At 42.6% G+C, this 17,402-nt stretch overlaps 1 protein-coding gene across 1 annotated transcript in view; it reads right to left on the bottom strand.

Moving 5' to 3' along the window:
* Positions 1-551: 551 nt before the first annotated feature.
* PTPN14 (protein tyrosine phosphatase non-receptor type 14) overlaps positions 552-17,402 on the bottom strand; it is a 395,238-nt gene continuing 378,387 nt past the window's right edge. The window contains exons 17-19 of the mRNA XM_069233899.1: positions 14,098-14,332; positions 11,675-11,838; positions 552-1,735 (exon numbers count right to left, since the gene is read on the bottom strand). Of these exons, the coding sequence (XP_069090000.1) occupies positions 1,607-1,735; positions 11,675-11,838; positions 14,098-14,332 (528 nt within the window). The 3' untranslated portion in view covers positions 552-1,606. The remainder of the gene's footprint in view (positions 1,736-11,674; positions 11,839-14,097; positions 14,333-17,402) is intronic.

Genomic DNA, 17,402 nt, shown 5'->3' with positions numbered 1-17,402 from the left:
GAATGTTTCGAAATGAAACACTTTTAACACTCAACCACCACTCAGTCAGCCTGAGAAATGCCCTAGATTAAGGCAGTACCACGTGAAACATTGCTGCTTTGGCTAGAAAAACATATTTTTGACAATAAACTATGTACTTTGCTTTCTTTATGACTTAAGTGGTGTACTGCACATGCTTCAAAAACACACAGTGAAGTATGTAATGTTAAACAGCATTTCAAAAATGTAGCAGAGCAGGTTACTGCCACACACACCAGCATTATAGTGTATTTACAAAACATTTTAAGGATGAAGGCCTCAAACAGAGGGAACAGGAATACAAATATTACAGAAGCACTGCCTACTCTTTTGTTTTGAAGCATCATGAAAAACTCAAACTATAATGGTGCTCACGCAAAGCATCGCAGCCATCATAGAGAGCACCACTTAAACAATGTTTTTTCTATACATGTAAGAGGATGTTAATCCAATTCAACATTTGAGAACACTTTTCATCCACAAAGAGCGCACTACTATGATGGAGGTAGCATGCTCTGATGATTTTGAAAATGATAAAAGAGAACATCCAACAACTTTAGAGTTATAACAAGTTGAACAAAACGAAAAACAATTTGAAGAGATAAGATATATTTGTTGATTCATCCATGTACAAACTAACAAAGAAAGATAGTTCTGCCTCAAAGAGCATAACTGCACTGATTCAAGGAAAGTTGGGCGGAGCAAGAACATTGACCATAGAGTTACAAGAGACGTAGCTACTCAGATAGCGACATCCCTACCTGGATCCATTAACAGGTGCATCATTCTCCAGGCTCCAGCTTTAATTCAGACTACTTGTAAATGCACCACGCATTAAAAAACAAGTTGAGACTATACTGACGTTTCCAACAGGACTGCATTGTTTTCCAGTGCTGAAGTCCACCCCATATACAATCTGTGATGCTGCACTTTAAACCATGTAGTGGTTTCTTTCTGATTCATTACAGCAACTGCTGTTCTACCTCTTCCCTCATGCAAACAATTCACATTTTTGTTTCTGACAAACATTTAGTATGTGTGTGTGGTTTCGCCTTACAAAGTAGCCTTTTCGTTTAGTTGTGTTTACAATCAAGTACACAAGGTGAAGGCTTTCCTATCGGTAATGCAGTAAAAGACCTGGATAAAATAGCAAAGTTATGTTCGAGGTTCAGGCAGTTTCTTCTGGGATTACACCTTTTGGCCTAAACCAGCAAAACTCAATTCCCTGAAACAGATTTAGTTTAAGCTCAGTGTCTATAAAAACAACGTTGGAAAAAACACTAACATGAAGCACAGCATACATATATTACTTCTTATATGGATAGTAGATGCATCAATCAACCCAGTTGTGGTTTGATATAGAAATCCTCACTTAAAATATTTCATAAGTTACTAAATTAGAGAAAGAAAATAAATTAACTTGTTTGTTAGACTTTTTAAAATAGCATTCCTTTGCTTTGTGGCATCCTAAATGATATTCCATTGTCTATCGCACAGTGTTAATTATAGGATGCTCCAGATGAGATACCATTCTTTCCAAGATATCTCCATTAAGGTGTCCATCAGATTTTTCAATTAGTTGAGTGGGTTAAATGAGTCTGGAATTTTGTAGGAACTGAATAAGGACATGATAGACAAAATTGTACTGAGCAATAGTCTGAACAAGAAACATCCTCTGTTCTCTCAGGTACCTCAGCATAACGGGCACATCCACGTTCTGTAAACACAAGAAAGAAAAGATGAACACACGTTGGACATGTGCAAGTCCTAAACCAACAAAACAAAGCCTCACATTTTACTATAGCTGCAAGACTCAAATTCTTGGCCCTCAATGTACAAAAATGTAATAACTAGACTTTACTGCCTTAATCCAACACCATAAACGTCTTGCATTACCCAGCTTTCAGAGAGTAGTTTACAACCTTTGCTTAGCACATTCTTAAAGTTGATCTGTTTAGCTTCTTTGGTTCTGCATAATTTCCATTAATCATGTAAGGAACGTTAAACTCATTTTTACATCTCCTATTCAAATCTACCAACTTTTCTAGTTTAATATGTACCTCATTTTTCTGCTAGGAGACAATATAAAAAGCAATTAAGAGGCCGAAACAAATAATTTTGCTTTGGTTAACATAAAACAGATACATCATAATTCCATGCAGTCATGTGTATCAAAACTACATGAATTAAAGGTAAACCAGGCTGTATCTCATTTCAGTAGCAGTCTAGTAGCTTCCATTGGCCACAGTAGGAAGCTCATTTTCTCAGAAGCAAATCTGTTTGGTACTTCTCTATATGAGCAAAGAACACCTTCCCAAAACACTCCTACTATGAGGCTTGATTTGGGTCAATTAGAAGATGCACAAAATTCAGGGAAGAGTACAGATACATAGTTATAGTGAGGGTAACAATAAGGAAAGATTTGAAAATAATGTAGGACAATAAAAAAAAATAAAAAAAAGGAAGGGTGAGGGGTTCGTCCCCCCCACTCCTGAGGTCTAGATTCTGTTTATATCTGCTTCATACACCTTTTTAGGTCTTGCCTGTGTGAGTGTATGTGTGCTAGTGCATGCACTCCCACTTGTGAGAGATATTGGGTTGAATAAGGGTCTTGGAGCCCACCCGTTGCTTTCCATTCACTGGTTGCATGGTCACTTTTCTGCTTCCTAATTGGCCAGCGCATGCCCACTTTATTTCCACTTCTTTCCTGTGCAGCATGGAACTACTGATTGATTTAACTTGATTAGTGACCTTATGCTGTCCATCCGCTGCTCATGCTAAGATTCAGATACTATTTTCTTTATCTGCTTCCCCTCCCAGCCCCTACCCGTTATACGTGTTGCTTCTTCCCCTCTCACCACCCCTGTGCTCCTATTGCTTGTGGTGTTTGTCCGACATTGTCGACAATGAACAAGGACATCCCGTTGAGGTGGTTGACTGGGTACGGTATGTCTGGCTGTGCCTTATCAGTCCGATGCGGGCTCGGAAAGCTCTGCCGCACGTCGGGCACAAGTAGTCTGCTGGGTTGGTTGGCAAAGAGTTGGCTATGAATTTGCACAGCTCACGCTTTTTCTGTGCCTCTGCAATCCTGCTCTACTCATAGGAGAAAGCGTCTTTGCTGATACAGCTTCGCCAGGCAGGGCGGTCTTACGGTAGGATTTCCCAGGAGTCCGGGTCAATGCCAAAGCTCTTCAGAGAGACTTTCAGCGTGTCTGAAGCGATTTTTCTGCCCACCTTGTGTGGGTTTGCCTTCCGCCAGTTCACCATAGAACAGTCTCTTGGGGAGGCGAATGTCTGACATATGTACAAGGTGGCCTGCCCACCTGACTTGGGCCCTCAGCAAGGTGTAGATACTTGGCAGACCAGCTTGAGAGAGGACATCTGTGTCTGGAACTTTGTCCTGCCAGGTAGTTTTCAGGAGCCATCTTAAGCAGATCATGTAGAAGCGATTCAGCTTTTTAGCATGGTGCTCGTACACAGTCCATGTCTCACAGGCATACAGTAGTGTGGGCAGTATGAGTGCCTTATACATCTTCAGCTTTGTGGACAGTTTGATGCCTCTGCTTTCCCACACTAATTCCCGCAACTGTCCAAATGCAAAGCTTGCCTTGGCGATGCATGTTTCTACCTCATCGTCAATGTTCAGAGATCTGGAGAGTGTGCTGCTGAGTTATGTAAACTTGTCAACAGCCTTCAGGATTTCTCCTTCAGCGGTGACAGTCGGTTCTGTATATGTCTTCTGCGGTGCAGGCTAATGCAAGGCCTCAGTCTACTTGGTACTGATTGCGAGGCTGAAACCCCTGCAGGTAGTGGAAAAACAGTTCAAGCTCTGCTGCATCTGGACCGAACAGGAAATAGTACACAGAATTCTCAACCTTGGTCTTGGCTTGTAGCCTCCGCAGGCTGAAGAGCCTGCCATCAGTCCTATATCTGATCTTGATGCTGGTTTTTCGTCATCGCAGAAGTCATCATACAGCATGGCAGAAAACATCATTCTGAACAGCATGGGTGCCACTACACAGCCTTGCTTGACTCCGTTGGTGACGGGGAAGGCATCGGAGGAGTCTCCATCATCCAGTACTGAAGCAAGCATGCAGTCGTGGAACTGGGGCACCATACTGATGAAATTGCATGGGCAGCCAAACTTCTCCATGATCCGCCATAGGCCCTCACGACGGTCTGTGTCAAAGGCTTTGGTCAGGTCCACGAAGTTCGCATAAAGGTCCCTGGTTGTTCCTGGCACTTCTCCTGTGGTTGACATGCTGCAAATATCATGTCCACTGTCCCTTGGCCCTCTCTGAAGCTGCACTGACTCTGGCAGGTGCCATCTTCCAGGTGTTGAGTAACGCAGTTGAGGAGGACTCTAGCAAGGATTTTGCTAGCAATGACCAGGAGAGAGAGTCCTCTATGGTTGTCACAAGACTGCCTGTTTCTCTTTCTCTTGTAGAGATAGATGATGGAGGCATCCTTGAGCTCCTGAGGGATAACTACCTGTTGTCACATGGTCTGAAAGAGCTCGGTGAGCTTCTGTAACAAGACTGGTCCCTCTGCCTTGTAAATTTCATCTGGGATGGAGTCAGAGCCCGGTGATTTACCATTGGAGAGAAGCTTAATTTCTTCCTTAACCTCTGATTGCTTTGGAGGTTCTGCCAGGGAGGTGTCTTGCGGCATGCGGTCAATGGCTTCAGCATTGATAGAGGAAGGCCTGTTCAGGACACTGTTGAAGTGCTCAGCCCATCTTTTCAGGATGGCGTTTTTGTCAGTGAGCAGGGTGGGCCCGTCGGCACTAAAAAGTGGTGATGTTCCTAAGGACTGTGGCACGTAGATGGTCTTCAGGGCATCATAGAAACGCTTGGAGTTGTTGCTGTCAGCCTACTTCTGGATCTTATCTGCCTTTCTGCCAAGCCAGGAGTCTTGCATCTCTCCGAGCTTTGCTTCCACCTTGTTTTGATGTAGTTATAGGCTGCCTTCTTGGAGGCATATGTAGTATCTTGCTGGAGGGATCTGAAGGCTTCACGCTTCTCATCCAGCAGCTTCTGAATGTCTTCATCATTGTCGTCAAACCAGCCTTAGTCTTTGCGTGTGTTCTGGTCCAAGTGAGTGATAGCGGTGTTGTAGACTACATCTCTTAAAGCTGCCCAGTCCTCTTCTGCACTGTTTGTGCTAAAGCTGAGTTGGTCAAGCTTACTATCAAGGTCCTAACTGAGGTTGTGGTGCACAGAGTGCTGTTGTAACTTGCTCACATTCAGTCGCCTATTGGTCTTTTTCCCCTCCGGGTGCCACTTGGGCTGGATGTGCATGTTGAGTTTTGAGAAGATGAGTCTGTGGTCTTGTCTAGCAGTCTGCCCCACACATGGCCTTAGTCACTAACATCCTGCCTGTTCCTTCTCCTTACTATTACGTAATCAATGAGATGCCAGTGCTTGTTGTGTGGGTGCATCCAGGATGTCTGGTTACGGTTGGGTAGGCGGAAGACTGTTTGTGATCAACATGTCATGAGCTGCGCAGGTCTTCAAAGGTAGATGACCATTGCTGTTTCTTTTGCCGACTCCATTCCCCCCAATGACTCCCTCTTCATGTCTGGTAGTCTGCACCAACTCTGGCATTGAAGTCGCCTAAGATGACGAGCTTGTCCTTCTGGGCCACAGATGCAATGAGGGACTCCATGTCTTCATAAAATGTGTCTTTGATTTCCTCTGGGTTTGTCATGGTGAGGGCATATGCACTGATGAAGGTGGGGTGGTGCTTTCCTTTGAGGGGGAGCTGCATAGACATGAGTCGATCGGTGAATTCTTTTAGGCGGCTGGCTAATTTGCTGGATTAGATCAGATCTGATGGCAAAACCCACTCCTGCTTCACAACGTTCATAGCTGCTACGGCCACTCCAGAAAAAGATATAACCGGCTTGAACTTCTGTCAGCTGGCCTTTGTCTGCGAACCTGGTCTCGCTGAGGACTGCAATCTGGATGTTGTACACCTACCGAGTTCTCTTGCGACAAGTGCTGTTCACCTCTCAGGTCTGTCTGTTTTAGAGCTATCCATGAGCGTGCACACATTCCATGTGCCAATGGTGAGCGGAGTCACCAATATTTTCTTCTTAGTGATGAGAACGCATAGTTGGGATCCCCGCCTGCCACGGCAAGCAGGCCAGGGGTAGGGTGAAGCAGGCTATGTTTAGGGCACCTTTTCTAGCCCCTTCCTCAGATCATGGGGGTGAGCAGAGTGATCCTAAATAGGGCTGCTCAGACACCCAGGGAGCTGCCAAACTCCACTGCTGCTTCGGTCCAGTAGAAAGTGACCCATTACCTGGGGTGCCTGTGTGTGGGGTTGTGGCTTCCAGTGTATCCGCAACTGCTGCTTCGTCACTCACCCATCACCACAGGACTTGATGGAGGGGATGGGGGGGGTGATGTTTTGACTTGCACGTGGATTTTAGTGAGGGAGAGTTGCGCAGCTCGTCATCCTCACTGCCTCGTCCCCCACCTATCTTGATCCAGTGGCGGGACATAGCTGAGATGATTGGAGATGGGTCGGGTGCAGTGGATGGCCAGCAGTGTCCTAATGTGCCTCACTGCACCCTATATGCGCTCCATAGCACTCTGCTGAGTCCACCTTCCTGCCCATTGAACCAATCTAGTGATTTTCTCCGCGCAGTCAGTCAGATCTAGTCTTCGCATGCATAGGTAGACAAGCCCTAACTCACCGAGGGTTTCAGAACTGTCGGCTACCTTTACCTGGTTTTGCCAGCCAGTCGAAGCCATTGCCCGGGGTGTGGCCGATGTTGCATGCTAACAACTACGAGGAGCCACAGGTGAGAGCTGAGTGTCAGGTGAGGAACACGGTGGATGAACTACTCCGAAGAGCACGACGTGTTCCCCCTCAACAGAGGTACTAGCTCCCCTTAACACCACATAATCAGCTTTTGGCGGCCTAGCTGCAGCGTTACTGCACCTCACCCCGCGTCCAATAGGTTCAGTGAAATTTCCTTCACTTTGACAGATTCCTACACTACACTAGCTGCAAACAGTGCCTTCTTGTCGCACTGAGCCACTTCTGCATTGGTGAACCACTAGTGTCTTCCAATTGCTGATTTCCTCAGAGAGGCATTCATTCACCAATGAGCCGTTCGCGCTGGTGAACAACAGCTTCTCTCTCTTGTAAGGTGTCTGCTGCGTGGACTCAGAGCTCTATCTCCCTTTTTGTAATCCTAAGCCTCGGGCTGTTCTGTATTGTGCTCCATTTGTTGAGGAATTTTACTGGTATGTTGTCGGAGTTTTGCAAAACCTGACTGTTTCACCCCTGTGGACATGTAACTTGATTTGTCTCTCTCCCTTCAGACCTCTTCTTGAAGCAACACCACCACCTACTGGATGACCGCTAGTTAGTCTTGCAATCATTAATTATGGGAACTTTGCCTCATTAATTTATGGAGATAGATAGTGTGAAACAACACTGCATACTATAGTGCCATACATACCTCACATTGGCTACTATTTACTTCGGCAGTATTATTTAGTTCATGTTTTGTAGTTTTAATTCATTTTATCCTTTTTTGCTCTTTTCTTACTCACAATAGTGGCTGCAACTAGGTCAGAGAACTACTCTCATTTTTAGGTCTCATCTGTCAACAGCGCATGCAAGGGGTATTATTTACTACAAGGGGGCTAGGAACCCACCCACTGCTGTTGCCTCATCCCTCCTACACTCTCCCATTGTCTGTCTGCCTGCCTTCCCCCAACTCGCTATAACAAAAAAAAGTTCCCCGCCATAACACAAAAAGCAATATGGCATGGCCAGCACTGACAGTATCATAAAGATGTTTTTTTTTAAATTTCCCATTCCCTACCTTGCCCTCCCTTACACCCCTTGTCCATCTTGCCAACCCCCACAGGCCAGAAGAAGAAACAACCGCTAGGATGCACCCAGAGCTTGCTGTGCCATAGCACTTTTTCTCAACCTTTACTTTTTGTCAGGTTGCACAGCCGTTCTGCTGTACAGCACGGCTAAAAATCATTGGCAAAGCCAACAGCTGTCGTACATGCAAAACCTATTGGCTTTGTCAATGACTAACTGTTGGGTAGGAGAAGTGGACTCAATTTTTCAAGTTTACTCCAAATGCGAACTAGGAGGGTCCCTTTTGTGTCTGCTGATCTAACTGATATTCTTGATAAGAATGGATTTTATTGAATTGCGTCTTTGCGCATATGTGCTGGTGCAAATGGTAAAACAAAGGCAAATTCCTCAGAATCAGTTTTACATCAGATCTGCTCCCAACCCCTCCTCTAGCTTAGGTGATTAGACATAAGGGGTAAGTCAGCTGTCACTGCTTAGCTGAGAAGACATCTCTTTTGCTGCAGCCTCTGCGTTTTAATCTGGTATTGCCCCCAAAGAAGAGCCATCTCTGTTTTAGGTAATATCTGAAGTCATTAGATGGACTGTGGCGGCCCATAAATAAGATTGTGCATATGGTTGTGCATATTTCAGAAAGTGTGTTTGCTGCAGTAAAGCGTGCCTCCATATCAAAGTTTCAGCCTCTTTTTCGATGATTTTCTGAAGCACCTCAAATGTAACTTGGTAAAATAAATGCTTTCTATCAGAAGGCATGCTGAATCCCTCTGCCTATATTGCTAGTATAAAGCCAGACACTCTGAGCCATGATTGGTCTTTTATAGAGAACTGATTTCTATAAGTGTATGCAGTATCATAATATGCCTGAAGTTTTCCAGAATTTGCAATCCTCCAAAACTGCAGCACTGAATTCCTTTATTTACTTTCACCATCTATTCTCTTTCCTGCGGGGGAAACTGAGGTAAGAAAGCACATTCTAGCTGTAGACAATATCTTCACATCTGATTAAACATGCCCTCTTTCACACAGACACACTTGTGGAGATGGTTTTATTTACGTCCTATTCTAAGTCTGAATTGTGTAATGTAGCAGGCCGGTGCGTTTTTCCTCTCTGGCTGTTTAATCTTGTCAAGCACCTGAAGGTCCTCTAAGGAAATAATGTTTGAACAAGGATGACATCCTTGTTTTCTACCACCTTCACATCATACAGATAACATGCTCTTTGAATCATAGCATTTTATGAAGTACCCTCATTTGGTAAACTTTCTTTAAAGGAGTATTTGTTCTGCAGTCATTTCAGGCTCTCTCAAACTTATCTGCCCTCCTTAGCTGCTTATCTGGGGCAGATTGTGGTTCGGAAATAAGATCATACCAGGAGTCACTTGGAAGTGGATTTTGCTTAAGTGGTCTTTGCAATGGAGTAGCCAACATCCTTCTCTAATGTCCATATATTTTTCCTTGCTAAATTTTTCAAAGAAGGATTGGTCTTGAAAACACTTCACACTTCATATTTGAGGCCTGTGATGATTTTTCGGTGCTAAATTGTGTATATTTTTGACCCAAGTTTGATGCAAGTTTTTCAGGGAGAATAGTATAGACTTTTGTGAAGGCTCTGTAATTGACATCATCCTGATGCCATTGTGAGCTGTGTAATTTAATATGCTTTTCTAGGCACTAAGCCTTTCTCTGTAAAGATGGCTCAGGGTGGTGTTTTGTGTGGGATTTAAGATCATTTTAAGTATGTGTCATCCATTGCCTCTGTTTTCATATCGTCTAAATAAAACTATTATTGAGGTCCATGGGCTTTGCTTCATCAGAGTCAAAGTGCATGGCTCTAGAGCAAGAAACACAGTCTAGGATGTCTTCGAGAACAATTACCAAGCTGTTCTTTGTCTGGATGCCAGCAACTATGCAGCCCTGTATTTCTCTTTACAAGTGTATATGCTGTAAATATACAAGAACCCTGTGCACTAAAAACTGAGATATTCTCACATGACCTTAGGAAGAAAGGAGGTTTATCCTTGAAAATGACCATCACCCACTGCTTGGTTAAGAAAATGCACTGGTCCACAAAAAGCACACCTGATAATGTGAATTACCAAGGCAAGGGAAATGGTTAAATAGTCTTTCTTTAGCATATAGGTTACAAAGGATAAATATTTTTCCTACTGTGGTGCCATGCCCTACAGTCTTCCCTTAGCTGACGCCAAGAGGTTCTGCTCTTAAAGAGCAAGCTTTCTTCAGTTACATGCAAAATGTCAGTCTTGCACAACTTCCTAGAACTACTGGTGACCAAAGGCGTGATCGCCTACCCTGGAGAAGGGTTTCAGTCCCTGGGCATATAGCTACAAATGGCTGTCAGAAGCTAAATCTACGACATGAGTGAACAGCACAGATATACAAAAGGCCGGTATAACCTCAACTTTAGCTACCAGTCATTGATGAGAAATGCATGTGATAATTATCTACAACATTCATACTACACATCCTTAGCAGCTAACTGTGTAACAGAGAACCTAATTGGAATATAGCACACTTCACACACTAACTAGGAATACATTTAAAAAAAAAACACACACACACACAAAAAAACCTAGGAATACATACAGAACTGAATTTTTCTTCTAGACACATAAGGAACCCTCCTGTGTAGGTTTGTAAATTATTCAGTACGAATATTTTGATCCACCTTTGGACAATATACACAGTAAGTTGTACTTGTGTAAAAACATTGTTTAAGTCTGAATATTCACTCTTGCGCCTAAGTGGATGCATATAGTACTGTTTAGAACAAAATTTGTGGGTGTAAGAAAAATGGAAAGTGGCACTGATGTAGGAAAAGTTAGAGGGGTGTAAGGCTTATTTGATGATGATTGTGAGTGAATTAACAGTGATGATTTGCCTAACTGTGAAGTTAGGTCATCTTAAGAGGTACTGCAAAACACCCGTCTGCTGCTTAAGAATCAACACATCAAATAAATGGAATATAACAGGCTTAGTGGTGGACACCTTAAAAACATCATGAATGTAGGTAAAGAAAATAATTAAGTCGTATGGCATGCTGCCTCTAACTATCCGCTTTCTATAAGCTCTTGGAGATGTACAGTAAAGTGAAAATGTTCAAAAAGAAAATGGAAGTTGATAATTCCCCATACAAAGTGCACTAATTATCACTATGTGACTAAAATATAACAAAAAGCAGATGTTTGTATTAAGGTGACTAGGCTGGGCCACAATAAGATGAGAACCTAAGAAACTATTGTCCGTTTTTACTTTCTACATTACACACATTTTTTTCACCACAACTTTCTCCTGCTGGCCTTCTTTTTTTAGTATAATTCCACGCTCCACCCCCTTTGAGTTCTATTCTCAACTTCTACATGATGAACTCAATTTACTTAATTAAGTGTCTGTAGTTTGGCTGATTGAAGCATTTGTTCAGGTCATCACCATTTGTCGAGTAACTAGTTTCTCATTGGGTTATTCAGAATTAGGTTTCTGGTTTTGAAATTTACCATTATTAAACTACGGTACAGAATTTTCAGGACCATTTCGGTAAAAGGCACACCCGTTTGCCATTAGATCCGCTAAACATTTGATGTGGTGCCTTCAGCTGTTTCACAGGTAGATATTGATAAGCTGGGTGACATCCAGAGATCGACAAGGGTACTCCAGGCTGGGCTACTAGATTCTACATGAACAATTAATTCATTAATGAAGGAACTAGCATAGTTCTGTTACCTAAGTCATGTCACCAAGTTACTTATCTCTATCAGGCAGCAAAAATATGTCTGAAGCAACAACTTACCTCATTGTGCTCCAGAGAGCGAATCATAAGTTCCGTCAGTATGACCACGCCAGTCCGCCCCACACCAGCACTGCAATGCACCACAATCGGTGGGCTGCAAGTCTTGCTACTGTCCAACATGATGTTCGTATGACGTCGTACTGACTGTATTTCATCCAAATAAGCTGTGGATCAGAAATTGTAAGCATGTGATTTCATCTACAGTCTCAAGTGGTTCCACCAATGTCTAATTCATCAAACTAAATTGAGCCTTTATGGCTGCCTACATAACCTGATAAAATTCTGCTGTTGCACATTAAGAATAAGTTTAGTAGCAAAATAACACTGAGGTGGCAAGGGTAATATTGGCAATGTTGACTCCTTGACCCTCTTTCCCATTGCTTGTCTGCCCTGTACCACTCCTCCGTTTCAGCATAGCAAATAATCCCAATAATGGCTCAAACCTGTTCATAGAAGATAATAAAGCGGTGTTCAACACACATCTATCTATCAACCACTGAACACTAGAATATCTTCATAGCCCTGGGTGTGGTTACGCCACTCCAGCACAGAAAGCAAACTATCTATCCCCAAATCACCCAGCCAGAATCTGATAAACTTGACTAAAGTGGGCCACAAAATAGAAAACATTTGGTGCAAATCTAGAAGAGGGAGACACATTATAAATCCATGGAAGGATAACAAAGAGCTGTAATACAAACCATGATGCCCGCATCAGTGAAGAATAAAACAAATCTATTTAAGATCTCCCAGGTTATTTATGTACCTAAGAGCCTGTAGAGACAATAGTCCGCCCTTACAATTTTGTGAAAACCTCGATTTCTTCACTGTGAAAACTAACAGTGAAACATCAGTGACCAAAGACCTGAAAGGAACATCCAAAATCAAAGATTTCGGCCTTCCAATGCGCTTGTTTTCAGAAGCGAAAACTCATCTCAACATTTGGCTCCAGACAATTGATTAATACAACGTTTTTCATGCTGTACTGCCCCCACATGGTAAATCATGCAGCGCAAACTCTGGTTATCTCTTCTAGAGGCACCCGACAGACCCTAAGGACTTCACTGACTCCCCCTATTGCAACCAACTATGCCATCACCCCTAAGTGGACTTCAGGCACTTAACCAAGGGTAACTAAATTCACCTTTCCAAGCATTTAATAAAAAGTCCTAACCAACCCTAAAACAAAGAGCAACCCTAATTCTACTGGCTGAGCCACAATCGATAAAGTATCCCCTGCCAACCATTAAAAGGATATTGCAAGTAACAGAGAAATTCCAAGATCATATTAAGCAACAAGGGTGAAGACCGTGTTCCTTTATAAGGTTATGGAACTCCGAAGTGACTTGCAATGCCCTTATCATGTACCGCAGGGGGTACTTCATGCCTTATAATACCTGAGCATTCGATCACCTTCCCGAAGACCATTAAATCTTTGGTGCATGGTTCATTTGAAGAGATAGCATGCTTCCTAACACGAAGAATAAAAGTAGAATCTCTAGTGCAAAACTGGAGACATCAAAAAAAGCTGTCAGATATTTGTTAAAAAAAATATTTGAATCACTTTAATACAAGTCACTTTTTCCAAAAATGCAAAGTAGATCAGAATTTGTAAAAAATATGCAGAAATATTTTAACTTTTCTATAATTGTCTAGGGAGTGCTAAAAAATATACATGATGAAATAAATATCTCCTTTCTGCTTGTCACTATACAACTAGAAAAACAGAGCAGAAGAAAGAAAAGCAGCATTTTGTTTTTCTCCTTAAACAGCTGCTTTAATTATGCTCCGTGACATGACCTGCCTTTCAACTTGGGTGCTGTCTCTAGCAGCAGGCATTATGATGTCAGAACTCAACTGTAATAAGTTATTACAGTTGAGTTCTGACGTCCTTTCTTTATAATAGGTGACTGGGTGTATCACAAGTTGGCAATTATCAAGAAATTAGAGTCAGTTATATTTATACAATGATTGCAGCATCCCATGTATTATAAGTTTGATTATGACCCATTTCTCCAAGAATTACCTTCTAACTTGAAAAGACTGAACTGGCTACTGAAAGAAATCCAACTCTTCTGATCACCTTAGTAGCAGAGGGGAGTGAATCAATCCATCATCTGCTGGAACCCATTGAGCCTGATCCTACATTGTCACACCTAAGACAGAAAGCTATCCCAGGCAGCAAGTCTAAATTCGTATATGGGTTTAATATTGGCAAAAGTAATTATTTCTGCAGGACAAGCTGCTGCAATCCAATAATTAAACAGTACAGCAATACCAGCAAGTATGATGATGTATGCCGGGAGGGCTAACTGTACACAACAACTTCGAGTCACCTAATGATGCGGCAGGAACACTGGTCAACAGCCTCACATGTAACGCCTGTGAAATCAAAACAGAGCTTAGGAAGAAATGTAACTTACACAGGAAGCCCAGGATGTCTTCTGGACAGCCTTGATCTGGCCAATCTGTGTACTGTAAGTGCCAGACTGTCCTCTCCTGAAGAGAGACCAGATGCTTAACTTTCAGGCCGGTAGTTGCATGGCATCCAGAGTCGGTACGGAACTTCGTTGTCACCTTAAACTTCCCATACGTAGCCGAGCTGTGCCGGGAGCCCAGTTTAGGCCAATAGCGGTGGCTCTTGCATCGACCTCCCTCCTGCAGAAGAAACACACTTATTCTGATAGATGCAACATAAATCTTCCTGTAGGAACCAAAAAACTCTGCTTGATTTGAAGAATGTGTCTAAAGTAGATATCTTTCACTTTCGCTCTTTACAATTTGCCATCATACAGAAAATAATTCTCTCAAAAATCCCCATAACTATTAATCCAATAATTTTGTAGGAAACTGGCTCCTTATATAGTGGACCAAAACGAGGTACACCGGGTAAAGACTTCAAGCAAACCCCTATTGGCTTACAGAGGCAAAAAAATGCTAACACTAAATGCTCTCTTTTGTGGTAGTGCGAGCAAGCAATTTAGGCTTATCAGAGGGTAGTACAAAACATTTGTTGTACTCACAGAGGCAATAAATGAGACACACATTCAAAAATAAACCTAAGACCAATTTAGAAAAATAATACATTTTTATGTAACTTTTGATACCAAGTACTTCATTATCAAGTAAGTACTTTTTTAAATATCGATTTTAACAGGTAAATAAAATGTTCACTCAAATGTGTCTTCATGCAGCCATGCTTTCCTATGGGGAAAAAGGCATATGTTGCATACAGTTATTTATAGTCGCTTTCTGGGTGTCTCCTTTAGGACTTAGGGTCCTAGGAGGCCAAGCTCCAAAGTACCACCAGCAATTACTTGATACCTGCTCTGAGGTATCTGAGTGCAGTGGTGCTGGTCGAGTTGGTAGCTTTGCATACTATGCCGTACATGTACCTCTTACTGGTTGACTGTGGCGTCAGGCTGGCCAGACAGCTGCAAGACATTGGAACGGACTTTGCTGCTCTGCTGCCTGTGGACTGGAGGGGGGGAAGGTCCTCTACTCCAAGGGAGATTGCTGGCAATTTGCACAGGGCTGGCAGTTTACCAGGGTTATTGGCAGATGCTCAGCTGCAGGACCAGTCACTTTGTCGCAATGGGTAAGACTGGTGCAGATAGACAGGGTTTGGTGCCAAAAGTCCACAGCAGGTCTTCTGTTCTTGCTTTCTTGAGGCTCTTCTTTGTCCTTTTCTTCTGGATCCATCGAATCTGAGTTGCTGGCATCAGGGGTGCCTCCTAAATACTCAATTAAGGGGTACCAATGGTAGTGACAGGTAGTAGCCAATGGGCTGCTTATCTTGAGGGTGACTTCTGTCAAAATTGCATCGGATACCAGGCAAAAAAAAGGGGTGACCATGTCAAAAAGGGGCTCTTTCCTACAAATGTAACAAAATCAAATGAGGCCAATGGGACAGTAATGTCGACACCAGTGACTTCTGCTGACCAAATCATATAATAAATATTTTGAGACTTCTACCAGCCTGCACTGGAACTCCTCAGCAGTCCAGCTCCAGTGCGATACTAGACATGCCACAAGAAAGTCTCTTTAGCAGCATGGAGCATTTTCACATTTTATACCCCTGCAGACATTTATTTAATTTTCTCACGGACAAAACTGGAACTGGCCTTTGGTATTTTAGTCTCAACCCTTTGAACTAGCAATCACCGACTGCCTGTGACTGGAGACTGATTATTGTTCTTTCACTAAAGCAAAATAAACAGCATTTTAGCTTTAAACACGTTTCCATGTACAATGTTTCTGTACAAAATAATAAATGGAAATGCATATGTAGTTGAACTTCAGTCAAAGCTTAGAAAATATGGGACATTTTGACAAGTTGTTAGAGGCTATGTAGGACACAGACTCCGGACCACATCAGGAAGGGCGCTAGTTTTAGGTGTCAATGCTTACTCCTCTTTAAAAAGATTCTGATGCAACCTATCAATTGACCATTTGCAATAGAGAAAGTCCATCGACTTCACTGATGGACTGAAAAACGTGTTGGTTGTGGCTGTGTATATATATATATATATATATATATATATATATATATATACACAGAGAGAGAGAGAGAGATATATGACTGACTGAAATTAAAAAAACATAAGCTAATGAATTCTTGAGCATTTGCTTTTAGATCATAATTGGTGTAATACCAAAATACCTTAAAGGGCTAAGGATCTTATCCAGTAACTATCACGAGAACATATCCCTAAAGGGATACATGAAAGCTATGCTGCTCCTACCATCAGATCAGACCATTACAATAGTCTACAGGAAACAAGATGGCATCTGGCATAAAATCTATTCACAATCTGCCTAGGTAGCAACCATGCAGTTCTCTGTTTAGTATCTATACCTCGCACTGATGAGTACCTCATTCTAAGGATGCCTGGTCCAAAACTACACTAAAACTAATTCGGCTTCACCTACCCCCCTACACTGTTTCTAACACTCCCAATGGTCTTTAATGTATTTTCTTTCCTACAACTGGAAAAATTAGCTGCATAGAAATGGATTTTGGTGAGGTCATTAAACAAACCACATAAGAATCACACTCTCGCCACAGAAGGCGGACAACTTCAAATGTGTGATCCAAATATTCTTAGTTTATTTCTTAGTAAAGAAGGTTTACACTTCCCCTAAGAATTGCAGTTGGAAAACAAAGCGGAATCCATTTTAAAACTCCCACTCTCAATTAATTTTGGCTCTTTCCTCCTTCGTGTTTCCTGATAAAATCGTTAAAGTTAATTGCAAATTCCCAACAACAAATTGCAAGACATATTTTATTCAGAGCTCTCTCTGGACCAAGTGGGAAGACAAAAAAAAGGAGCTCATCTTTGTTTTCAGGATCAGTCTAATTTCATGTGATTGTCAAATACTTCATGTGTTTTTTAAACACTTTGGGGGTCATTATGAGTTTGGCAGACAGAAAAAGGCTGTCCACCAAACTCCCACGATCAGGTTACCACCAGTGTGGTCCCCTTCCCGCGGGCCCCATTAAGAGTTTCCAATTGGCCCACGGGGAAACGGCCTGCAACACTGATGCCGGCTCATAATTGAGTTGGATGCAATTTTGTAGTGAGTAGGGTGCAGGAGCATCCGTACCGTCAGGGCTGGCCAGGGGGGGGGCCTGCACTGCCCATGCCAAGTTCATGGGCAGTGCAGGGGCCCCGTTTCCACCACTCTTTACATGGCGGGCTACCGCCATGTAATCACCAGTTGAGAA

This window comes from Pleurodeles waltl, chromosome 5, assembly GCF_031143425.1.
Source record: "Pleurodeles waltl isolate 20211129_DDA chromosome 5, aPleWal1.hap1.20221129, whole genome shotgun sequence".
Classification (NCBI taxonomy): domain Eukaryota; kingdom Metazoa; phylum Chordata; class Amphibia; order Caudata; family Salamandridae; genus Pleurodeles; species Pleurodeles waltl.
The sequence above is the reverse complement of the archived record's forward strand: the minus strand, read 5'-3'. Positions and strand labels throughout refer to the sequence as shown.